Source organism: Galeopterus variegatus, unplaced genomic scaffold (assembly GCF_000696425.1).
Source record: "Galeopterus variegatus unplaced genomic scaffold, G_variegatus-3.0.2 Scaffold2897, whole genome shotgun sequence".
Lineage (NCBI taxonomy): Eukaryota > Metazoa > Chordata > Mammalia > Dermoptera > Cynocephalidae > Galeopterus > Galeopterus variegatus.
The window spans coordinates 221,756-249,417 of NW_007729008.1; the positions used below are offsets into that span (position 1 = coordinate 221,756).

The 27,662-nt window shown below is 38.4% G+C and overlaps 1 protein-coding gene across 1 annotated transcript in view; it reads right to left on the minus strand.

Moving 5' to 3' along the window:
- Positions 1–27,662, minus strand: part of ARSK (arylsulfatase family, member K) — a 51,549-nt gene that overhangs the window by 19,286 nt on the left and 4,601 nt on the right. Inside the window, exons 2-3 of the mRNA XM_008583370.1 lie at positions 27,291–27,420; positions 25,161–25,320 (exon numbers count right to left, since the gene is read on the minus strand). Of these exons, the coding sequence (XP_008581592.1) occupies positions 25,161–25,320; positions 27,291–27,420 (290 nt within the window). The remainder of the gene's footprint in view (positions 1–25,160; positions 25,321–27,290; positions 27,421–27,662) is intronic.

Below are 27,662 nucleotides of genomic sequence, written 5' to 3' on the forward strand. Positions count from 1 at the left end.
TAAGCTAATACAAATTTTTTATCCATTAGAAACTAAAGATGTTTTCTTTATTAGCTGATGTAAAAGTTAAACGATTCAATCAACTCAATTTCTCTACATCTTTAGCTTATTTTAGCTTACTGCTTGATTCTTCTCAAGCAATATCTAAGGATATGTAGCTGGCATAACTGTGGAGGAAGCAGTCCTGGGCATTTCTAAGAAGCTTGTGTTTATAAGTTTCAGCTGAGGTAAGTACCTCTGAAGCACCCTGTCAATTGAAAAAAGGCTTTTAAAAGATCTGGATACCTACCCACAAATAAAGAATATTTTATATTAAAACATAATACTCCACTTAAGAGAAATTTCAATCCACACAAAATGACTAATGGCCCATAGATGAGCTAAAATAGAATATTTTTATTACCTGGCTTCTGAGGGCAGGTAAAGAAATTTAAGCAGCCATAATAAAAACATCATTTTCATAGTAGATATTCAGTATATTTTGATAATAAAAAACCTAGAATTTCAGAATTACATCAAACATATTCTAATTAATTCTAACAGATGGGAAACCCTAAAATAGAAAGTTTTGTAAAATTCATCACTGTGAAAACAATGACATTAGTTTCTCAACTTTTGCTTAAATCATTGCTGAAATCTCACTATATGTGACTATTAGAATTCTTGCAGAGGTGGGATTTTAGGGGTTTCTAACACTAGCAATACTTGTGGTAGAACTCAAGGATTTTGAAATAAAGGAGTGGGACACTGAGATTCATACAGGATGTTTAGGAACCAAAGTGTTCTCTTTTCAGTCAAGGAGTGTTCCATGGAAAATATGGCTGAGAAATTATGACAAGAAGCAAGCATGTAATACAACCTAACTTGTTGTCCATCTTTGGATTAACTCAGGTGTAGACTATTGTCCTGATTGTGCTGACATACCCATTTGACTCTACAATGCAGTGATGAGTCTAGACCATCCCAAAGAAAGATCTAGCCTTGAAAGATGGCTGTAATGAATCCAGCTTGCTGCATCTTTTGCCTTAGCAATAAATAAATGTGATTTCATTTAACCTTTCTGGTAATAAATTTATGCCTCTTCTCTATTTTTTTTAACTGCATTCCTGAGTTAAATTTTGGCCTAGTTTTATCATCATGGCTAGATTTCAAACTTGGCTTTATTTTTGCCCTCTTACTCAATAATATGTGATTTATCTCCCTATCTTAGTGGCATCCTCTTTTGTCTCTTCAAAAGAATGCATGCCTCTGGCATGACTCCCCAATTGCTGGTACTCAAGTAGAGTTACAACAAATGATTTCACCATTGCTAGGGCAGCAGGAACAAGATTATGGTTGAAGGTAAAAGGATCCTTTCTCACATTTTTTAGGTCTTTCGTTGGTTGACCTATGTTCAGGCACTGTGCTTAAGTATAAAACAGGAATTTACTTCTTTGCAACTTAAATAGGAGAGTGAGGAAGAACAAAAGTATAGAGCGATGTATTTGGTAGAAGAATATACTATTTTTAAATCACTTAGCTCTTTTTAGGTATTCAGTAAATATCAGTAATTATAATCAACGTTGACTCTCTGTTCTACTCACTACTCCCTAGGCCAGCCTAATCTTCTTAGGCCATCATTTAAGCATAAGAAGAGCAGTAGATGCAGCACAAGCTGTAGGCTTCTATAAGAGCTACAATTCTTAGTCTGGAGAGTTCCTCATCTCAGCCCAAGCTTCTTTCCAGTCAGTAACACCAATGAGTAAACCAAGCAAAGAGAATATACATATGAAACCTTGTAATCTCTTACAAGAACAACAACAGAAAGAGTACTCTTTTGAAATTATATCTTTCTACTAACCAATGTTTCCAGTCCCTTCTTGCAAGGGTAATGGTCTTTTAATCAGGCCAAACTGTTACACCTGGAAATAACTTTTGCCCATGTGCTCAGACCCACTGCTTTGCCTCACTGTTCTAAGTGTTGTCTTTTTTCTACCACCAGGAATTACTATAGTGCCCTCCAAATATAAGCTTTCTAAATATTTAGCCACTGCTGGTATTTTGAACAAATTTCTTTCCATTCCATTTCTGTGTACTTTGTATAGAATATCAAGAGTATGGTTTCAATTAGGACAATTAAAAAGGGCTTGTATTAATGGTAATGCGGAGGTACCAAAACTACCTGTGATTTGGACACTGTATGATTCACTGGCTGCACTTATTATAAATTTACCCTATTACTCACAACAGGCACAAGCATATAATGCGCAGTTTCCTATATGCCAGCATTTTTCAAAGTGTAGTCCAGGGATCCCTAGGGAGAGGAGTCAGGGAGTCCATGAGATCAAAACAATTGTCATAATAACAGTAAAATGTTATTTGCATTTTTCGCTGTGATTCTTTTATTAGTCTACAATGTAGGAGAGCACTTTATTCTTAGGTGGGAGTTGAGATGTGACGTATATCCATCTCAAAGGAGATTGTTCTGTATAAACTTAGGGAGGATTTGATGTGTCATTTTTGTCATGCCCCTCCTAGGTGGCCCAAGTTCTACTTCAACTCTTTGCAGAAATATAAGAGGGGCTTCTCTTCTCAAAGGGATGCAAATAATAAATGCATATTTCTGATAAAGACATTCACAATTAGTTATACCTGTCCTACCTCCACCTGAGGTCCAGTTCTTTATATCCTTGCTACTCCAAGTGTGGCCTATGGACCAACAGCATCAGCAGCACCTGGAAGCTTCTTATAAATGTAGAATCTCAGGCCCCATCCCAGATCTATTGAATCGGAAAGGGCATTAACAAGATGGCAAAGTGATTTGCATATATACTAAAGTTTGAGATGCACTGCTTTACATATCAGTGTAAGAATTTTTTCTGCAAACATTCTCAATTTTTATTTATTTTATTTTTTATTTTTTTTCCTTTTTGTCTTTTTTCGTGTCTGGCAACGGATCGCCACCCTCAGTGTCGCGCCCGTACCGGACCGGGACCAGCAACGGGATCGCAACCCTCGGTGTTGCGCCTGCACCTCACTCAGCCAGTGAGCGGGAACCGGTCTGTATGTGGGATCCGAACCCTCGGCGGGAGCGCCACTGCGCTCCCAAGCGGCGCACTGTAGCAGTGCGCCACCGGGCCGGCCCAACATTCTCAATTTTTAGATAGGATAATCAAAATGGAGTTTCCACTGTGGCCTACGAATAGGAGAATGATTCTACCATGGTTTGATTCTAGAAAACGAGGTGACAGCCAAACACACTACCCACCAATCAGCAGTTTGATTAGTTTTTTTTCAACAACAAAAAACTTCTCACTAATAGAAATGGAGAATAAAATGACCTAACACATTACCAACTAATTACTGCATAAATTTATATATGTGCCATTGCTGTGTGGGTTTCCTGTGCTAGTGTGCCAAATTCTACTGATATAACACTGGACACAGCCAGTTAGCACAGGATTGGTTTATACAGTAACAATCACATCTGAAAAAATAGCACACATTAAAATTGATGATGAGAACAGGACAGTTTTCTTTCACTTTAAAGTAAGAGCCTAGACTTAAACCTTTAGTTCCTAAGATTCTAATAAAGATAATTAAATATCTCAGACTTTAAGAGTTCTGTGATGGTCTCTCTCTCTCTCTCTTTCTCTTTCACTGTTATTGATGGGATTGTAGCAGCTGATATGTCTCTCATAAGTCTCTTGCACGGAAAAATGTCAATTCTGAAAAATGCCCCGGCAAATTTCTGTATCAGCCTATTCAATTCTGTAAAAGAAAAAGGAATCCATACTTATTCCCATTAAATGCTCTTCTCCCAAAGCTGTGAAAAACACACATACCATTTTTTAAAAGATTTACAGGCTATATGTCATCTATCTTCCTTATGTATGATCACTCACAAAAACAATCTGTTTTAGTTGAATGAATCATACCAACCCTGGCAAATTCAGGTTGGAACATCACTTTTCAATATACATTATTTAAATGCTCATTGCATGTTTCTCCACCAATTAATTTTATTTCCAACCATTTTCCTTTTTGGTGAAATTACAGTATACAGTAGCTAGTGCTCCTTAATACTTATTTATTCATGAGGGTTTTTTTTTTTTTGTAAATATGAAAACTATAGATTTTTCTCCACTAAAGAGTAATAATAAATTACATAATTATATTGCTTATGATATCATAATCAATCTTATTAATAATAATAGTAAATACATTTCAAACAGAAGTTTTGTTTGCATGTGTATGGGGGTAGGTACTCAGGGATTTCATGAACTTCGGGCTGTGAAATCCGACTTAGCCATTTTCTGGTCTGCTGGTGAATTCATCATTGTGGGAGCATTGACATTTACAACTTTGAATTCCTAGGTGACAATGACTATAGCCCTTGGCAGAGTATACGTATTTGTTGTAGTTTGGACTTACTAAAATAAAGGCAGCCTTTTGATTCAATGCAAGATAGACTTAATGAATGCCTACCACATGCAAGGCATCATGCAAGGCAGGTGATTGATGTGACTTGCGAAGCTACTAAAATGCTGTTACCACCTCATATCCACTCAGGCATAAAACTCTCCTACTACTGTACTTTTTAAAATAAAGAGCCTCATGCTACGTAATGGAAAGAGCAACTGTGATAAAATAGTTCAGCTATGGCTATAAAACTAATGGTTTAGATCATATTCACTACTTTTACATCAAAAAAGGGGAAGATTTTTCTTACTTTTAAAGTAATTTAACATATCAACATTAGCAACTATAACATTTAAAATTTCTATAAACTTTTGTTTTTAAGTATAATATAGAAAATATAATCTGGACAAAATGGCACCAAATCTGAAAAGACAAAGTGGGTAGATTATCTCCAGTAAATCTGCCATTGATAGAATTTACCAAGTAGTCATCGTAAGAGACATGTCACCATGTCCATAGCTCTTACAGAAGGGATGAACTAGATGGCTATATTGTGTGGGACTTAACTCTCCTTCTAGCCTGTCAACCGGCCAGGTGTGCATGTAACCTAAGGACTCCTTAGGTCCTTAACCTGGTCAGCAATTATGATGCAGTCTGGTATGAAATATGAGTTGGGCCTATCATTCTTATTTACAGAATTTGTATAAAGAAAAAAATAATCCAGTAACGGGCAGTTATCCAGAATGTAACTATGAGGTAGAAAGTCACAAAGGAGGGCCGGCCCGGTGGCGCACTGTAGCAGCGGCGCTCCCACCCAGGGTTCGGATCCACATACAGACTGGCCGCTCATTGGCTGAGCGAGGTGCGGGTGCAACACCGAGGGTTGCGATCCCATTGTCTGGCCCCGGTCCGGTATGGGCGCAACACTGAGGGTTGCGATCCGTTGCCGGTCACGAAAAAAGACAAAAAAAAAAAGGGAAAGAAAGTCACAAAGGAGGGCCGGCCCGGTGGCGCACTGTAGCAGCGGCGCTCCCACCCAGGGTTCGGATCCACATACAGACTGGCCGCTCATTGGCTGAGCGAGGCGCGGGTGCAACACCGAGGGTTGCGATCCCATTGTCTGGCCCCGGTCCGGTATGGGCGCAACACTGAGGGTTGCGATCCGTTGCCGGTCACGAAAAAAGACAAAAAAAAAAGGGAAAGAAAGTCACAAAGGAGATGGAGCTTGAGCCAAAAAGGATCTTGCAGGTCAAAGCTATGGTTGGAAGTGATGTACTTGAGAAAAAGACTTAGAGTAGAGAACAGTATTAAGTCATGAGGCACGTGAATTACAGAGAACTCGAATAAAGTTCCCCTAACATCTGCTACCGAGGTAAAAAGCTGTACTGAATTTAGAATTACCCCCAGTTCCATCACCTGAGACTAGTGTAACTATAGCCCCTGTTCTTAGATTGAATATCCAAATCCCTTTCGCTGCATGCAAATCCTTACATTACGACCATATCTTCTTTACCCTGCACACTCCTCAGTCTTACGCAGGTGGGCTCAAGTGACAATTCTCCTAACCAAAAGAACTTAATGAAAATAATCATCATGTTCAGAGTACTATACCGAGCACAAATCTCATCCAATTTAAGTTTCAGAATAGAAGACTTATAAAAGATACACACTTGTGTCTATCATGCTTGTAAGTAGTTAAAATGATTTAACTTCTAAGAAATCTAATCTTGAGACTGTTATAATCATAATTAATCTTCTGATAATTTGCTGAATTTCCCTTTGCCTTCAATCTATGAAGGCAATCTGAATATATGACTTCACCAAGCCTATGACTCTTCTGGAAATATTTTCTCTTAAACTTAATGCAGTGCCTACTATGTAGCAAAAGCTTAATAAATGACAGCTATCATTATTCTCCAGGTCATTTGATCAAAGAATCCAGTCAACACATTTTACATTAGTCATCTCTCATGGTAATGGGGACATGGATGACATGACTGATCTAATAATATCTGAATTATTTAAAATCTGTTAGATAACTAATACTTGGCCACTTGGCTCAGTGAGTTACTGGGCATGGTGCTACTAAGACACCCACTTAGTGGATGTCACATTTTTTCCCAAACCAGCTGCCTTTTGGGGAAAAATGCCCTTTGTGTGGGTATTTATGAGAGGAGCAATGCCATCTTCCACTAGAGAAGCTGAAGCGGGAGTGATAAGCCCTCTCCCCACAACTCCAGGCAGCTAAGGAGTAGGCACGTGAGCTAGGTTTGGTCAATTTGACACTCAGGTCTGGGATTCTAAATCTTGAGGCAATGCCACAAAGACAAAGAGTAGCTAGATATTCATTGTGGCAGCAGTGCCACCAGTAGCAGTGTTCTGTCCAGCATGTTCCCATAGCATAACTTTGGTGTGCCCTCAGACACAGCCTCATGTGATTCCTGTTTTCATAGCCTAGGTTGCCAGCACTGCTATTCATTTTATAAGTTACCCCCTAAGTTAAAAAAAAAAAAAATCATTTTCTGTTTAAGTTAGCCCGGGATTCAATAGCTTGTAACCAAGGATCTTGATGGGTAGTTTCTAACACAAAATTACCTTAGAAATTTTGTTATTTTTGTCAAGAGTATGGTAAAGGATCAGCACAAAGCTGTTGCCCTCAAAAGGCAGAAAAGTTCGTATTTTTGCATTTTTAAGTGGATGAGTATTTTTATCATTGTGTCTTCCAAAAATTTATCCAAAACTGCTAAAAAAATCAATTTACAGAAACAAATCAAACTGAAGATTGAAGAAAAAAAGTGCTAAGTTTTGGGAGATCCAGTAACTTTGTGCAGATAGTCTGAGGCAGTTCTCCTGTAACAATCCCCCATTTCTTATGAGTTCTGATGCCTAAAATTAACTTTATAATAATACTACAAAACAGGTTTGCCCTTTTCTCTGGTGAAAAAGGAACTTTTAAGATTCTATAAAAGGTGAAAGGGAAAGAATTTGCCTTCATAGAAAGCACACTTTCAGGGGCCAGCCCGTGGCTCTCCCAAGTGAGCCAAGTCAAGGATTAAGATCCCCTTACCGGTCATCTTAAAAAAAAAAAAAAAAAGAAAGCATACTTTCAAATGACTGGATTTTAATCCAGTTTGAAAAGACTGGATTTTAATTGGAGCTTTCACATACAAAAAAGAAAGTGCTGAGAATAACAGAATTCTAAGAAAAAAAATTTAGTCAAATGGAGTTACATATGATCTCAAACTATAAAGAAATATTACATGAATTTCAATTTGGAGTTTTTTGCAAGTAGTTAAAGAAACTTTAATTTTCAATAATTCAAACATGAATATTTTATAAGCTGAATGTTCAATCAATTTCTCAATATTCAGCTTTCTTATGTTGGTCACTAACCATAACTGCTTATTAGTTTTTAATATTTTACATAGATAAATAGTATTTGTTGTGATTCCTCGGGAATTCAAACCTTTTCAAGATTTTTTTTACACAAATTAAATTTTTCTTGTTCTTGAAGCAGTCACATTCAGGTTTATTTTTCAGGACAATCCTAAAACAAAGTCTAAATTCCATCTTTCAGTCTCTTCCAATTGCCAAAAACAGATCTCTGTGGTCAGGGGAAGTTATTTTTCAGTCGGTTTTGAAAAAAATTATTATCCCCATAATCTTTCTTCCTGCTCTCCTCCTCCAATAATTTTTTAAAAAATTCATTAGGAATTTTAGAAAAAGAACCAGAATAGCAAAAAGAAAATAAAAATCACTAATTCTACAGCAATGGGAAAACCACTGTAATATTTTGGTGTATCTCAGTTTTATCTAGTGTGTAGGATATATTTGTATATATTTTTAAAAAAGATATTGTACATACTGTTTTATAACGGTTTTTCAATTTATCTATTTGTGCATATTTTAAATATCTTTATGTCCAGTGCTGTTAAATATTCTTTACCAATTTTTAAATCCTAATATTTACTACATATATACATACCTCAGTTTAATTCTCAGTGGAACAATTCTTTACACATTTACTCAATATTTATTTGTGAACTTTTAATAAAAATAGTAATAAATAATTCTTGAAAATAAATACTTGATTCCCTAAAGTGTTTTATAAAAGCTATATGTCAGAAGTAGAATGTATCTTTTGACACTAAAAGTGAATTAGCTCTACAGAAGTCATGTGGGATCAGTCATTTTAAAAAGCTGAATTTTCCTAACAGTGAGGCTTTTTCTCTGTAAGAAAAACACACACATGCACACACACACACACAATCAGTTGGTTTAGCTCTGCCCTTTGCTTTCTCATATAGTACTACTTTAAATGTTCTTCTTGGGTAAGTCTTGAAAGAAATGACTAAAGATTGTGATAAAATGAGCTATTATTCTGGATTATAATATTTTCCCTTATACTAAGTTATATCTCTTTTTTTTTTAGTTCTTCTGCCTGCTATTAATAAGTTTTGTTTTTCTTTTGTTGACAGACATCAATTTTTAAATTCTTTTTAAAAAAAGTTGAAACATATTGATTATACATATTTATGGGGATGAGGTATATTTCAGTACATATATACAATGTGTGGTGATCAAATCAGGGTAATTAGCATATTCATCATTGCAAAACTTAATCATTTATTTGTGATGTGACATTTGATCTCATATCTTCTAGCTATTTGATAATTTTCAGTAAATGATTTTTAATTATAGATGTCTAGCTCTACTGCACACCAACAAACTAATTTTTCCTATCTAGCTATAGTTATGTGCCCATTAACTAATTTCTCACTATCCCTCATCCCCCTCCTCTTTCCTGACTCTAGTAACCTCAATCCTACTCTCTCCTTCTAAAAATTCAACTTGTTATTATTATTAATTAATTTAGTTCCCACATATGAGTGACAACATCTGGTATTCCTCTTTCTGTGCCTGGCTTATTTCAGTTAACATAATAACATAACATCCATGCCTCTGTGAATGGCAGAATTTCATTCCATTTTTATTTAAGGCTGAGTAGTATTCCACTGTGTATATATAGCCCATTTTCCCTATCCAATCATCTGTTTTTGGACATTTAGGTTGGTTCCACATTTAGGCGATTGTGAATAGAGCTGTGATAAACATGAGAGTGCAGGTATTCTTTCCACATGTTGAGAAATATTTTTTTCATTGAAAAATTTTCTTTTTAAAATACATTCTCTTCTTGATTAAGTCAAACTTGGGATATGGCAGATATAACTGTGGTTGTTAATTTACTTTTAATATCGGGAATGCTAATTTAGATATTTTAATATTCCCCTTTAGAAGTTGTCAAAGGAGTCTGAAAAATCTCATATATTCCTTATATAGTAGGTGCCTTACTTTTGAAATTTTGCATTCTAGCCTCACACCAGAAAAAGAGGTGATAAAAGCAAGATTCTTCATTGCTAACTGCAATTAATGTAGTCAATAAAAGAGCCAACTGGAAGGACGAAAGGACTACTTAGAGGAAAACTGGGAACCCTTTCAGGGATAGAAACTAGATCAATTAAGAAACATGGGTTCCAAAAAATTCATCTGAAAGTAATCATAAAACTTGATCAGGGGGCAAAAAGCATGTCCAAAGATGAAAAGAAGAGACAAGATCATTCCAAAGTTACTAATATTATTCATTTTAGCTTTATGGAGATCCTCAAATCCAGCTTATCTGATGAAACATGCAGGTTATTTTCTGCCAGCTGTCTCAGTCTGTTATTCAAGTCCTTCTCACACAGTCTTTACAGCCTTATCTTTCATTGCTTCCTTAGAGGAATTCTGGTTTATCCAATGCCCTTCCAAAAGGTTTGTATTTTCCTACATGGATGTCTTTGTTTAGAAGTTTCTTCTTCCTATCCTCCATTTGAGCCTACTGATGTCTCTTTGTGTGAGAGCTAATCAAATCTAAAATTTTATTAATTGTAAGACATACCTTTTAAAATATATATATATACTATTAAGAAAAAATATTGCTAATAAAACTGTAACACAACTTTTTTATCATCAACTGTAAGATGCAAAGTAGGAGATAAACTTTATTATGGGCAGCTAAACTTAATGTATTAAACTTTAGTAGTTAAATGGAAAAAATCCAAGAATTGTAATGAGGTTGTAGGCTCAGAGCTATCACTTGTGTTTAAGAAACTGATATAGGAGTTATGGCAGAAGAAATCTGAAGATAGCCCCCGGGCTGTTTCAGCCAAGAATTTTCTAGTCATCAGAAGTGGATTCTGGGTAAAACAAAACAAAACACACTGCAAGCTTTTCCACTATCATAAAAAAATCATGCTGAGAACGCACCAAGAATAATGCATGCTATTCTAGATACGGAATTTTAATAAAGATAACATGGTGGGGAGTTCTAAAAAAGCTACTCAAATGACCAAAGTAAAGGATGTCTCTCTTCATTATAAGGAAAATAATAAAATAAACTCCTCCGGAGTATGGAAAAACTGATCTAAAGGTCTATATGATCTTAGTTTATAAAATAATAGTACATATGAGTGTGATAAACACTGACTTTTTATTAGGCTACAGAATTGGGAGGGGCTGAGAGAAGGTTCTATGGCCACTGTTCCGAGTTCTGCCGGGCCTCTCTTTATCACTCTGGTTCTATTTAGAAAGTCTGGAGGCCTGACTGGACAGAAGAGTATTGTAAGCAGCCCATGATCTTTGCTATCTGCCAAGAAGCTCAAGCTTAACAGTTTTGCCCATAGCAATTCTCTCATTTTGGAAGTTGGCCTTTATTTTTCATTTGCCTCAGAGGATTAAAAATTGCCTGTCATGACTTGGCTTAGAAAAACACTAAGCTACATGAACAGAGAACATACATAATTATAACGGTAAGATGAAATGACAGAGGGCTTGATTTTAGATTTTAAACTTTTAGCTAGGAAAAAGAAAACAGCAGATTGTTTAATTTCTCTTCTGATAGCACTAGAATGCAAGTTCCACAATGTTGGAGAATTTTGTGTTTTGATTACTGTGGTATTTGCATCGTCTGAAAATAGTGTCTGGGGCACAGTAGGTGACTCAGTAAATACTAGCTGAATGGATATTGCAAATACCTGATTTTACTTTTGTAACTTAAATAAGGATCATCTTTTAGTCTTACTATTTTAAGGAACACTACTTAGTATTAAATTTCTTTATTAAATTATACTGATGTTAAAAATATAGTTTTTTTATGTTGAACTTTAAATTAAATTAAATTAATTAATTTATTTATTTAAATTTTTTTTATTGAATCAATTGATTATGCATATTTTTGGGGTTCAACATTGACATATGTTGATCATATCAGTATTACTAGCATATATATTGTTACAAATTGTACTTATTCTTTATGCCCCTTGTCCAATCTCTCCCCATCCCCTTCTCTCTTCCCCCTCCCCACTCTAATTACCCTAGATTTCTTCTTTCCTTCTGAAAGAGCAATGATTACTCTGTTGATTTGTTGCCTAGATGATCTGTCCAATGCTGAGAGGTATGTTCAGGTCTCCCAATATTATCGTAGACCAGATGCTTCTTCTGTCACTCTAAATGAGCTTTGTGGAGAGAGACATCCTTTTCTTTTCTTTGGTCCCCACTGGTGACTCTCCTTGTGTCAATGCACTCTAGTGGCTGGCAGACCATCTGCACAGTGGTTTTGGAGTCTAGCTGCTTTCCTGGCAGCCGTGCTTACTGTGGTGGCTGTGATGGGCCACCCACATGGAGGTGATGGTTTTGGAATGCTCCCTATCTAGTTGGTGGTGGCAATGGAAGTGTGCCTGGTTATGGGCGGGGGGTTTGGTCCCCACTCCATGCCCCAGGAACTGGGCGATACCCATGGCACTGGTGGTGTGCCTGGTTATCCCTGCTTTCTGGTTTGGTAGCCCAGGAAACTTCTGGTCCTTCTAGGTGTTATAGGTGTTCTTTGGTGAAATGAGACCTTTACTAGTTAATATCAAACTTTGTCTCTGGTTATGAGTACTCTGTTTTTTCTCTCAGTTCTGTGTTGGATTATTTGCTGTTCCCACCACTTAAACAGCACTGGAACTAATTTGTTGTCCTTTGCTTACTTCTAAAATGGGGGAACTTCCTGTGGGGCCAGTACTTGAGCTCTGTGGTTGAGTTAAATTGCTGCTTTGCTGTTGATTCCCTGGGAAAGGCTATTTGTGCAGCTCAGGTTTTAATTGTTGACTTTATAGGACTTCTGGGTTGAGTGAAATCCAGTGCACCTGGGTGTGTAGAAACACTGGTCTGGGCCTGAGTCTTTTCATCAAACTGCACCCCATGGAATTCTATATTTCTGACCAGTCTCCTCTGAGTGGTCCTACACTGATTGTGGGCAGATCAGCTGTCCTTGCTGTGTCCCAGTGTTCTCCCAGTAGGCCCATCTCCCACACTGCCTGTGCTCCAGACACTTCTCATTGGACATGCTGTATGCTGGACCCTTGTGATGACTCATTGGCCTCTGAGTGGCACCTTTTTCTCAGTTGTTGTGGCTCCTCACTCCTATGTGGGTCCACAGGAACCCCATTAGTGGTCTTGCTGGCCTGAGGGCCATCAAGGCCCTCTTCTCCCCTGCCGCCTCCATGCAACTTCATCCAAAGGGCACAGCTGTGGCTTTTGCTGGCTCCTGCTCCCTGTGCCCAGCAGCTCCAGCCTGGATGTGGCTGGGACTCAAAATAGTTGGAGCAGTTTTTCTTTCTCTCATCATGGCTTCTTTGGCCTTCATGCACTCTGTAGGTCTCTCTTCCTCTTCCCTTGAGTTCTAGCAGCCCCCACTTGGCTGTCATTGCTTTTTAATAGTTGTAAATTGCTTGATTTGTGGGAGAGAGTGATGCTGGGGACTGCCTATTCCGCCATCTTGACTGGAAGGCCAGAAATATAGTTTAAAAAATTTTCTATATAAAATCAATTACCTCCTAATTCTATATGCTTCTAAATTAGCATTATCTTTGGTTTTGCTAATTCTAAAAAAATTGATATATTAGTGTCAAGTGGGTCACTTGGAAGAATAAATTTAAGATTAAGTGTAGGCAATTACTTTATGTGTGACATTTCTAAGGCCATGCTGGTGAGTATAAAATATTTTTTGTTTTAGAGATGGTTTTTCAAAGATGCCAGCAGCAGCCCCTCAGTGGTGTCAACCAAAAATGTCTCCAGACATTGTCAAGACTGGGGGGACAAAAGCACCCTCAATTGAGAAACACCATTTTAGGTATTAGGAATATATTGCCAAAACAGTTTTACCTGAAGGCAAAAATGATGATAATACCCTATGAATTAAATACAAATGTTTTCTTTCAATTGATAAGAAGATACAGCAAATTTGAACTTGAACCTATTTATAAGCACAATACATAAAATGTGAAGGGGGCAGATGAATATCAGGAATCTATAAACCACTCATCTGTACTCCATTGAAGTTACAGAATTTCAGATTGGAAGAATTTTTAAGTTCATCTCGTGTAAGCTTGTTTTATGAAACTGGCACTGTAAGTAGAAAAATAACCTGCCCAAGGTCTTATAGTAAGTAAGTGGCATTTTTACGTGTAGTACTACTAATACCTGTTTAAAACTTGTTCAGAAAAAACAACTATGCAGCCTGTAGAGTTCCCAGTCTGGGGTTGTATATTATATATACTAAATGACACATAGTTGAATTAGTACTCCTAAATTGGCAAAAGAAGAAAGCATCACTTGATGCCTAAAAAAGACAGATAGAAGTATTGTAGTAATAAATTAAAGAAATTTGTAATTCTGGCTGAAAATATAAGCAGGTTCAAAAATGGCTAATTTCGGTGATAAAGCTTTATAAAGACTTCAGTTTTGACTCCAAGAGTCAATCTATCAACAACACTGATTGTCCCTATTCATGACTTTGACGTTGATAGACCTTTTCTTTTTTTTTCTGAGATCCATTTTTAAACTTGCACACACACAAAAAATCTGAAAGATAATCTGTCATAATTCATATAACCTTTTCAGACATTCTATTAACAGAAACCTTGACCTATTTGTCAGCCAAATGGCTGTGTGGGCACATATAGCACTCAGAAATAGTCCTAGTAGCTTATTTCAATTTCCTAAGCTCTGATGAGTGGGTTAGTAAATAAAAATATGCTTCAAGCAATTACTAAAGTGAAAACTAATTTTGACATCCCAAATATCAACATCTAAGTGGATCTTTCCTCTACTGATTTTAGAATTCCACATGACAAAGAACTTCTGACAATTAAGAATATATAAAACATTAAAAAACTTAAAAACAGGTAAGGCAGGGTGAGATGGCAGACTAGAAGTGCCCCGGGTATGTTCTTCCCACAGAAGAGGACCAGAACAACTAACAGACAGCTAAATACTGATGGGAGCATCTGTGGGAGAACGTAGGAGTGCAGCAGGGGACTGATTGGTGAGATCCCTGTGGAGCACAAAAGCCCAGGATAGCAGCATGGAGAGGAGAGAGAGGCATACGGCCTCAGCTGCCATGTCTTTGACACCAGGATCAGTGCAGGAAGAATCTTCCTTAAAGTGAAAAGGTAGGCGGAGGACCCATACCAACCCCCATCCTCACCACAGAGGGTGGCAGATCCTTTGGCAGCAGAAGCCCAGTGCCAAGTGTGGGGAGCAGCCAAGAATACACACACTGCATCCCTCTAGAACTGTAGCACAAATGGTGCAGTCCACACCTCCCACCCTTGTGACCAAAGCCGATGTAAGATGGTGCCATCTTGAACCAGAGCCTTTGCTGGGAACATGCCCTGCCCGAGGGCCAGTAGCTATAGCACTTCCCCAGCCTTAAGGCTCTGCCCTCCTACCAGTGCAATCACGTAAGAGCCTACAATGCCCTGATCCCAGCAGCTTGAAGCCTGGGCTCAAAGCGACTGTGACTCTAGTTCTGCGGTCTGGGAAGCCAACCCTAGTCCTACTGAACTGACGTAACTCCACGTCCCCAGCCAGACATCAGACAGGCAGACCCTCTTCAGATGGACCATCACCCATTTCTCCCCCTACCCCCAACCCATCCAACTGACTGAGTTGTGCATTCCTGAGCCATCAACCTGGCAAAACACATTAAGGGTCTCTAGCCTAACAAATACACCCTCGAGCTGATGGAAATAAAGTGCATCTGCACCCTCCTAGAGAAGCAGCCAGGCAGTTTCATCCTAAACAGTCCCACCTAGCAGCTTTGCCAATGGTCCCAGAAGTGGCTGGATAGGCCCCTCTCACTGCAGGCCTGCCTAGTGTCCCCACCCACTGCCCAAAAGTAGCTGGATGGGCCCCTTCATTGCAGACCTGCCCAGCAGTCTTTCCAACAGTCTGAGAAGCAGCTGGATAGTCCCCCTCACTGTAGGTCTGCTTAGCAGCCCCACCCATTGCTAAAGATGTGGCTGGAAAGGCTCCCACACTGTAGGCCTGCCCAGCGGCCCTGCCCACCACCTGAGAAACAGTTGGTCAGGCCACCTTGCTGCAGTCTTGTTAATAGTCAAAGAAGCGGTTGGATGGCCCCTCACTGCAGGCCCACCTAGCCACCCTGCTCACTGCTTAAGAAGCAGCTGTGCTAGCCCCCTCACTGCAGCCCTGCCTAGTGGCCTTGCTCAGCAGCTCTGCCCTTGGCAGACCAGCTCCTGAAACACCGAGGGAAGCATGACCTCACATAAAGCCCCAAGAAGTAGCATAGAAGGATCACAGGCAGACCTACACTCAGAATGCTGAGCCAATGCACAACTATACCCCTGGCTCAGGAAACAGCTAAGCTATCATGCCCCTTGAAGACCCACTCTGTGTCTTTGAGCCACCACATCCACACACATCCAAGTGAGAAACAGTTTGCACCCCTGGTGGTCTGAACCCTGGTCAATGAAGCAGCACAGTGACCCTGGCACTGGAAAACAAGTTCCAGAGACCCTGACATGCCATATGCCCACACCTCCAGCCTGAGAATCAGTCCAGCAACCACATCACCAGTAAGCTAGCTCCCAAGATGACTGACCCACAGGGTGCATATGTACACCTCTGGCCTGTGAACCAAACCAGTGATGTCTCCTCCTGCAAAGCTATACCACTGCCACCATAAACCTCCAAAGCATAGGTCACTGAGTCACTTGCAGACATAGTGAAAGTGGATTACAGCTTAAGGAACTACACAGAATCTACACTACCACATCCATCCAGAACAAAACCACTGCACTCTACCCAACTGGCACCTTAGGATGCATCTGCAAGTGAAAGTCGTTCCCTATGCAAGCCATTCTATAAAACTCAAAGAGGTGACTGTTCCACCAGATGCACAGATATCAATGTAGGAAAACAAGAAACATGAAAAAACAAGGTAACACGACAACATCAAAAGAACAAAATAATAGTCCAGTAACTGATCTCAGAGAATTAGAAATTGCTGACTTCCTGAAAAAGGAATTCAAATTAATTATCTTAAGGAAACTTACCAAGATATAAGAGAATACAGAAAAACAGTTCAATGAAATCACAAAAAAATTCACAATCTGAATTCAACAAAGAGATAGATAGCATCAAAAAAAATAAAAAATCAAACAGAAATCTTGGAATTGAAGAATTCACTGATTGAAATAAAAAATACATCTGAGAGTCTCAACAACAAACTAGATCAAGCAGAAGAAAGAATTTCTGATCTTGAAGACAGCAGTTTTGAAATAACACAGGAAGACAAAATTAAAAAGAAAAAAGAATAGAAAAAGCTCACAAGATTTATGGGATAATATTAAGCAAACAAATACTTGAATTATTGGCATTCCAGAAGAAGAAAACAAAAAAGATATTGAAAACCTATTTAATGAAATAAAAGCTAAAATCTTTCCTAGTCTTGGGAAAGATACGAGCATCTAAATCCAGGAAGTTTATAGGTCCCCAAATAGATTGAACCCAAATAGGCTGTCTCAAGACACACTGTAATCAAATTATCTAAAGGTAAAGACAAAGAATTCTAAAAACAGCAAGAAAAAACATGAAGTCACTTATAAGAGAATCCCCATTAGACTAACAGGAGAATTCTCAGCAGAAACCCTACAGGTCAGGAGAGAATGGTATAATATAATCAAAGTACTAAAAGAAAAGAACTGGTAGCCAAGAATATTATACCCAGTAAACCTATCTTTCAGAAATGAAGGAGAAATAAAGTCTTTCTCAGACAGGCAAAATTAAGGTAATCTATCAACATCAGACTGACCTTACAAGAAATGCTTAGAGGAGTCCTACATTTAGAAGAGAAAGAACGATAGTAACCATCATGAAAACACCTGAAAACATAAAACTTATCATAAAGTATATTCACAAATTAGAAGGAGAAAGGAATCAAACCTTAACAATACAGAAAGCCATCAAACTGCAAGGATAAACAATAAGAAAGGAACAAAGGAACAAAGGATACACAAAAAAATGAGAAAACAACGGACAAAATGACAGGAGTGAAACCACACATATCAACAATAACCTTTTATGTAAACAGATTAAATGCCTGAATTAAAAGACATAACCTGGCTGAATGGATAAAAACAAAAACAAAAACAACAAACAAACACACAAAATACCCATCCATATGCTGCCTACAAGAAACACACCTTATGGGACCGGCCCCGTGGCGCACTGGAGAGTGCGCTGCTTGGGAGTGTGGCGGCGCTCCCGCTGAGGGTTCGGATCCCATGTGGAGACCGGTTCCCGCTCACTGGCTGAGCGCAGTGCGGGCGCAACACCAAGGGTTGCGATCCCGTTGCCGGTCAGTAAAACAGACAAAAAGGGAAAAAAAAAAAAAGAAACACACCTTATCTGCAAAGACACACATAGACTGAAAGTGAAGGGATGGAAAAAGTTATTCCATGCAAATGGAAAACAAAAACAAGCAGGAGTAGCTATACTTAAATAAAAGACTTTAAATCAAAATCTGTACTAAGAGATAAAAAAGGGCACTATTCATTCACAGGGGCATAGTCCTTACAATCTAATCACCTCTTCAAGGCCCTACCTTTCAATTCCCGTAATAGGATTTCCCATCCTTAACACTGTTACAGTGGAGATTAATACCCTATTACTCACCATATACCAAAATCAACTCAAAGTGGATTAAAGACCTAAATGTAAGACCTAAAACTATAAAACTTCTAGAAGTAAACAGGGGAAACACTTCAGACATAGGCCTGGGAAAAAATTTTATGAATAATACTTAAGAATAACAGGGAACAAAAGAAAAATAAACAACTAAGATTATATCAAACTAAAAAGCTTCTACACAGCAAAGGAAATAATCAACAGAATGAAAAGACAACTTGCAGAATGGGACAAAATATCTGCAAACTATGTATCCAACAAAGGCTTAATATCCAGATTATATAAAGAACTCAATTCAATCTTAAAAATACAAATAATTTGATTAAAAAATAGACAAAGGAACTGAATAGACATTTTTTGAAAGAAAACATACAAATGGTCAACAGGTATATGAAAAAATGCTAAACATCTCTAATCACCAGAGAAATGCAAATCAAAAGCACAATGAGATATCATCTCACCCCACTTAGAATGGCTATTATCAAAAGGACAGAAAATAACAAAAGCTGGCAAGAATGCAGAGAAAGGAGAACTCTTACACATTGTTGGTGGGAATGTAGATTAGTACAGCCATTATGGAAAACAGTATGTAGATTTCTCAAACAACTACAGATAGAACTACCATATGATCCAGCATTTCCACTACTGGGTAAATATCCAAAGGAATGGAAATCAACAAGTTGCAGGGATACCTGCACTACCATATTTATTGTGGCTCTATTCACGATAGCCAAGAATTGCAACCAACCTAAATGTCCTTCAATGGATGATTGGATAAAGAAAATGTAGTATATATACATAATGGAATACTACTCAGCCATAAAAAAGAATAAATTTCTGCCATTAGCAGAAACATGGATGAGCTTGGAGAAAATTAAGTCAAGTGAAATAAGCCAGGCACAGAGAGAGAGAGAAAAACCACATGTTCTCACTCATATGTGGAAGCTAAAAGTAGTTGATCTCATAGAAGTAGAGAGTAGAATAGTTGCTACTAGAGGCTGGTGGAAAGAAGCAGGCAGGAGGGATGGATGAGGAGAGGTCAGTGGATGCAAAGTTGTAGAGAGATAGGAAGAATAGTCTCTGGAGAATAGACTACAGTTAATAAAAAAGTACTAGTTGAGATGATGGTGAATGTTCCTAACACAAAGAAGTGATGATGTTTGAGGTGATGGATACACTAAGCACCCTGATATGATCATTCCACACAGTATGAATGTGCCCAAATATCCTATTGTACTCCATAAATATATACAATTATCATGGGTCAATTAAAAAAAATAAAAAGAGGCCAAAAAAAAAAAAAAAAAAAAAAAGAAATAGTAGAATAGTGGTTACCAGAGGCAGGGAAAAGGAGGGGATGTGGGGGACAGAAAAGGTTGGTAGACTAGTACAAAGTTACAAAATTATATTTAGATAGGAAGAATAAGTTCTGGTGCTCTAGGGTACAATAGCTAATAATATTGTATTGTATATTTCAGGATAGCCAGAAAAGAGGATCTTGAATGTTACAACCACTAGGAAACGATAAATATTTAGATGATAGATATGATAAATATTCTGATTGGATCATTACACAATGTATGCATGTACTGAAACAACAAACTGTACCCCATAAACATGTACAGTGAAAACACTAAGTTAAAAAAAAAAAACCACTTAAAGCCAGGATATACTCTATTAGTTGAGGATATATACACATTACTATTTATAAACAAGTACTATGACTCTGGGTTAAAGAGAACACCAATGTTTATCAAATAACAAGCTGTAGGTAGATCAATATATCTTTTTCTTTTGTTCATTTATTCATTCATCAAACAATTGTGCACTGGTAATGTACCAGCACTAGGCTGGCAGATGGGAATAAAACAGTGAAAAAGAGATAAGGTCTTTGGCCTCCAAGAATCATTATCCTGCTGAAGAATAAAAGTCAGGTCATATTTTAACCATTTTACCTATAAGAATGAAAGTTACAGAAATTATATAGTATCCAAACTTAGATTCTTTTTATTACTGGATTGATCGAGGAATCGATGAGAGGAAACAATTTCAAAAAGGATAACATGACTACTTGTATCTTACTTTGTATCAACCTTACTTTCTAAAAAGGAGAAAGATTTTTTTTTTTTTTTTTTTAAAGCAGCAGTTCTGTAACACATCCTATTTCTCAGCTATACTAATTGCTTTCATTGCATTTCATGTGGGATCCAAACCCTCGGGCGGGAGCGCCGCCGCACTTCCCAAGCGGTGCACTTATCCAGTGCTCCACCGGGCTGGCCCAAAAGGAGAAAGATTTTAAAGGGAAATTTGTGAAACTTTATGAATAATTAGCAATGCAAAGCACTTTAGAAAAATAACGAGTTACGTAAATGTTAAATCAAGTTCTGGTTAAGCCATTTTTGTAATATTTTCCATGGAGTAAATGTTTACTCTATGCCAGGCACTGTTAAATACTTTATATTATCTCATTTAATCCTTTTTATAGTATCTTTTATATTAATTCATACAAAACTCATGGTCATCCAATGAGGAAGGTATTTTTTAACTCCAATTTACAGATAAGAACACTGACACTTAGAGAAGTAACTAGCACAAGGTTACAAGGATGGCAAACAGGGAAGTTGGGCATCTAACTCTGCTTGCTCTGGCTGATTCAAAGTCTATTATCCTCAATCAGCACTTGCTATGCGAGGTACTGCTCTAATGCCTTAATAGGTATTTGTGCTGGGGGACCACAAGAGTATACCCATATTCACTAGGAAGAACTGCAGGACTCAGGATATAGTTGTACTCATGGCTGTTATTTATCCCATAAAAAGATACACAGCAAAATCAGCAGAGGAAAAAGGTGCTTAGGGTGAAGTTTGGAGGAAATGAGGCACAAGTTTCCAAGTGGAGTTGCAAAGGACATGCTTAATTCTTCCAGCATTGAATTGTGACAACACATGAAAAGTGCTGTCTCTACTCATTAGAGACTCAGTATCCAAGTTTTTATTAGGGGCTGATCATGTAGGCACCCTCTGCCTGGCAAATACCCAAATTCCAGACTCCCATATGGAAAGCAGGTGTTCAGCATAAACCACATTGTACAAACACTCCAGGAACGTAGTAAACCACTTTTATCAGTTAAGGAATAATGGGGACATTCCCAAAATCCAAGCTCCCAGATGCCAGCCAACCGCCATCCTTGCAAGGAGGCATTCCTAAGGATAGCAGTTGTCTTAGTCCATGTAGTGGATTGAATAATGTCCACCCAAAACTCACTGAAGCTTGAATTGTGTTCCCCAAGATTTATGTATTACAAACTTGGCCTACTCTGTGACTGTTCATAGGGTGGGAAATCCTCTTATGGTAGTTGAAAGGTAGAGCCTTCCAGAACAGATTGGATTGTAGGACCATGTAGTAGTGAATGGATTAAAAATGGTAGTCAGGGGTGTGGTTCTGAGGGTTTTAAAAGCAGAGGAGAGTCTGTCTCTCTGCTCTCTCTGCTTCCACCATCTTGCAATGTGAGACCCCTGGGTCACTGTCACCACCACCAGATGGACTTTGGACTTCTTAGATCAAAAGCTGTAAGTGAGGGCTGGCTCATGGCTCACTTGGGAGAGTGTGGTACTGATAAACACCAAGGCCACGGGTTTGGATCCTAATATAGGGATGGCTGGTTAGCTTACTTAGGAGAGTGTGGTGCTGACAACACCAAGTCAAGAGTTAAGATCCCCTTACTGGTCATCTTTAAAAAAAAAAAAGAAACTGTAAGTGATAAGTTTCATATTCTTTATAAATCACCCAGTTCCAAATATTTTGTTATAAGCAACAAAAATGGACTAATACAGTCCTTTTTGTGTTGCTATAACAGAATACCACAACCTGGGTAATTTATATAAGAACAGATATTTATTTCTTGCAGTTCTGGAGGTTGGGAAGTCTAAGTTTGAGGGGCTCACATCTGGCGAGGGCCTTCTTGCTGTGCTATCCTGTGGTCGAAGGTGGAAGGACAAAAGAACGCACATGAGAAAGGAAGGGGGCCCAACTCATCCTTTTTATCAGGAATACACCCCCGAGATAACTAACACATTCCTGTGATAACAGCATTAATCTGGCAGAGCCCTCATGACCTAATCACCTCTTAAATTCCCATCTCTTGATATTGTTGCACTGGGGATTGTTTCCGACACATGAACTTTGAGGGACACTTTCAAACCATAGCATCAGTCTCAGGCCTGTTATATTAGCATTTTTCTGCTCATATTCTTTCATTTAATCCTCACAACAAAGAAATTAAAGTTCAGTTAGCTTAGATAATATATCCAAGATTACACTACAAGTTTAGTAGTAAATAGAGAAACTAGAATTCATAAGTAGGCAATCTGATTCTAGACCTCTACTCTTATCCACTGTGCTTGGCTGCCTCGTTTTTGAGGACTTAGTAAAATGAAAGAAAAAAATGTTACAATAGATTCTGCCTGGAGAGAACTGACAAAGGCAAGTAGCAAGAAATTTATGGTTTAAAAAACAGATTGGACTTCTGGTCAAGATGGCAGAATAGATGGTCCCCAGCGTCACTCTCTCCCACAAATCAATGAATTTACAACTATAAAAAAGCAACAATAGCCAAGCTGGGACTGCTAGAGCTCAGGGGAAGAGAAGGAGAGACCTATGGATTGCATGAAGGTGGGAGAAGCCATGATGAGATAAAGAAAAAACTGCTCTGGCCATTTTGAATCCTGGCTGCTTCTAGTCTGGAGCTGCTGAACGCATGGAGCAGGAGATGGCAAAAGCCGCAGCTGTGCCCTTTGGATGAAGTTGCATGGAGGCTGCAGGGGAGAAGAAGGCCTTGGTGGCCCTGAGGCCAGCAATACCACTAATAAGGTTCCTGTGGACACACATAGGAGTGAGGAGCCAGAACAACTGAAAAAAAGGAGCCACTCAGAGGCTGGTGAGTCATCACAAGGGACCGAAGCGCGGCCTGTCCCATGGGAAGTGTTTGGTGCATGCGCGGTAAGGAGACAGGCCACCCGGGGAACACTGGGGCACAGCAAGGACAGCTGATCTGCACCCCAGTCAGTGCAGGACCACTAAGAGGAGACTGGTCAGGAATGTAGAATTGCATGGGGTACAGTTTGATGAAAAGACTCAGGCCCAGATCAGTGTTTCTACACAACCCAGGTACACTGGACTTCACTAGATCTGGAAATATCTATAAAGTCAACCATTAAAACATGAGCTGCATAAAAAGCCTTCCCTAGAGAATCAGAAGCAAAGCAGCAATTTAGCTCAACCACATGGCTCAAGTACTGGTCCCCACAGGAAATCCCCCCATTTTAGAAGTAAGCAAAGGACAACAAATTAGTTCCAGTGCAGAGTTTAAGTGGTGGGAAGAGCAAATAATCCAAAACAGAACTGAAAGAAAAACAAAGTACCCACAACATGCGCGGTAAGGAGACAGGCCACCCGGGGAACACTGGGGCACAGCAAGGACGGCTGATCTGCACCCCAGTCAGTGCAGGACCACTCAGAGGAGACTGGTCAGGAATGTAGAATTGCATGGGGTACAGTTTGATGAAAAGACTCAGGCCCAGATCAGTGTTTCTACACAACCCAGGTACACTGGACTTCACTAGATCTGGAAATATCTATAAAGTCAACCATTAAAACATGAGCTGCATAAAAAGCCTTCCCTAGAGAATCAGAAGCAAAGCAGCAATTTAGCTCAACCACATGGCTCAAGTACTGGTCCCCACAGGAAATCCCCCCATTTTAGAAGTAAGCAAAGGACAACAAATTAGTTCCAGTGCAGAGTTTAAGTGGTGGGAAGAGCAAATAATCCAAAACAGAACTGAAAGAAAAACAAAGTACCCACAACCAGAGACAAAGTTTGATATTAACTAGTAAAGGTCTCATTTCACCAAAGAACACCTATAACACCTAGAAGGATTGAAGTCACCTGGGCTACCAAGCCAAAAAGGGGGAGGGCCAGTGGCCTCAGCAATGCCCCCCAACACCCACAATCAGTTCCAAGGATGGGGGCCTCGGGCTTCAGCCACACCCCCCAACACATATAACCAGCCCAGTGACGACCATCAAGCTGCAACAAGAAGGGCCCCAGGTTCCTGAGCTGGGGTGGTGGGAGGTGAGCCTTTTGAGCCCCCTGACATCTGCACCCAGCGTGGCAATGACCAAGTCACCACTGGAAGCTCCCTCCTCTCCCCTGTGTGAATGAGGGGATGCCACAGGCCTCAATCCCGCCCTTCCTCCTTTCTCCTTCTTGCATCACATTTCATTCCCCTTTCCCCTCTCCCCTTCCCTGCCAGCTGCTCCACAACATCATACAATGTAAAAATAATATTAATAAAAAAAAGATAAAATAAAAAATAAAAAACAGATTGTAAAATGAATAATAAAGTAGCCATTACATAATGGGAACTCAATCAAAATAAGCAATTTTACAAACACTATTTATAGACCTTTAATGTTGAAGAAAAACAAAATTACCAGCACATTAGCTATTTTAATATTTTCAGATGATTGAAGAAAGCTGAAGTTTTAGCCAAAGTAACACAATTGAGGTATTAAGAGATTTACTTTCACCTTTGGAGAGAAAAAAATAAAAGTCAAATAGAGCACAGGTATATGCTATAGCAGAGGGCAGATTATCAGGATTATTTTTGTTTTGTTTTAGTTTTTACCTGATGGAGTGATGTCCTGAAGTATAGTCCAGTTTCCCAAACTTTTGTGTTCGGTAGCCATGCTTCTCCATGATATCCATCCATGTTGTATAATTTGGATCTAGACCCTTAAAATTATTCCAAGATTCTGTTAAGTGAGTGAAGAGGCCACTCCACATGGCTAGAGGGGAGAGGGGGAAGAAATTGGCATTAAGGTAAAGCTTAACAGTCTGTTTTAACTATTAAGACAATTACTCTGAGAAAGTAGTCCACTGGTTTAGAGCTCATGCTCTGGAATAAGACATACCTGCATTAGGTACTTTACCTAACATTTCTGATTTTTAGCTCATTTAATCAGGGAAATAACCCTGCAAGGAGTTACTATTCCAATTTTACAGATGAGTCAACTAAGTCTTAGAGGTTAAGTTGCTTATGGTTAATACAATTGGAATTAAATATGAGCATAAAGTCTGTGTGACTCTGGAGTCTTCTTTCAATCGTAAAAATAATCCCTGGTTAATTTTTCAAATCAGTTAATTGAAGTAGAAATCTTATTTCCCTAATATCCTCAATGATTTTCACTATTCCTTGTCCTTTTGCTGGCTTTTCACACAAAAAAATTAAGTGTAGGATGTCTTTTCTCTCATTTTCTACAACTACGATTGTTTATTTGATAAATCTTCCTTTCCTTTTCTCATTTCTGTGAAAACACATAGTAGGCTGGAATAAGCTTTCTGTTCTCATCTAACAAAATGCTTTCTAAGAGGTGGGATGGGGAATTACCTGGGTTTGAATCACAATAACACCATTACTGAGTGGTCTTTGATAAAGTACTTAACCTTTCTGTACTTTAGTTTTCATCTGCAAAATGGGGATAATAATAGTATCTTCCTTATGAAATATTATCAGGATTATATAAAGCAATACATGTAAGGCACTTAGAATATTGCTAGGCACACAGTAAGAATGCAATAAATGTTAATTTTTACTACTATTATTGCTTATCTTTGCTCAAACTCTTCAAAATATAACTCTTCCAGGAAAAACATCACCTAACATTTTTGAGACCTTAAGAGTTCATCCACCATTTTCTCATTCATTATTTCATTTGATGCTCCGAACAACCCTATGATATACCACAGCATACACAGCATTTTATAGATAAGGAAATTGAGTGATTTGCTTGACATGGTCCACTGAGGATTAGAATCTAGGTCATCACCTTGTCCTAGCCCATGGCTCCTACTTACTCAATACAGAATAAAAATTCACAAGACTGTTTTTTAATATACCTTGTCCATCATCACTGAAATACCATTTATAATATAGTTCAGGTTTCCTTTAATCACTGGTGATTATCTAGTTGATAGTGCTGAAAAGGTGAAAGAACTTATAACACAAATCACAGAGAATATCATCTCAGTAACTTATAGACAAACCAAACTATTGGGTGCTATTTATGAATTCCAAGACAAACAATAATAAACCAGAAGGACAGAGGAAAAGGAAACAACTGCCAGACAATAGATAGACTTTATCAAAATGGAAGTTTTTCTCTATTTCTTAATTATTCATAGCTTAATGTCACTGACATTTTGCCATTAAAGCTATGCCCATTTGTTAAATTATTATAATAAAAGTGAACAATTAGATTTGAGATAGAAGTGAATTGAGACCAAAGAGAAAGAGATCAAGTATATAATCTGAAATCTCATGGAAAAATTCAGGTAACATGAGAAGCTCTAACTACTTTGTTGTATGTTTTAAAGTCCATAGAAATCCTCCTAATACCCTATACCAGTACTGAAAACTTTCCTTGGAAAAGCAGCTCTTCTAGGAAATATGAGTATTTCCTCATTGACTTGGACAGTCAAATGATTTTTAGTCATCAATCAGAAGGAAATGAAAGAGTAACACATGAACTAGACATCATTCTAGATGATAAAAATTCCTACTCTTGAAAAATAAGTTAGAAATTCTAATAACCCCAATACCCAATGCATACTTTAAAACACTCATTTCTTATGTTAAGAAAATTTATTAGGTTCCAGATATGACTTACTATCCTACTTTTGGATATAATCTTTTAAGCTATGAATATGTTTTTAGTGTGCAGCCACTTTCTTCCATTAATATGAAACATGTTCATACCTGCACGTGATGGGCAACAGATTGGGGAGTTCGTGTAGGCATTCAGAAAGGAAGTGCCATGTGCTTTCATGAAGTTGATAAAAGGAAGTTTTACTACCTGACTTCCTGGGTAAAATGTTAACCTTCCATCCTGGAATAAAGAAACTTAATTAACATTGATTGTATTACAAAAGAAGAAAATTGTTCCCTTTAGTTTTTTTTTTTTTTTTTTTTTTTTTTTTTTTTTCCGTGCCCGGCAACGGACCGCAACCCCCAGTGTTGCCCCCGTACCGGACCGGGGACCGGCAACGGGATCGCAACCCTCAGTGTTGCCCCCGTACCGGACTGGGGACCGGCAACGGGATCGCAACCCTCAGCGTTGCTCCCGCGCCT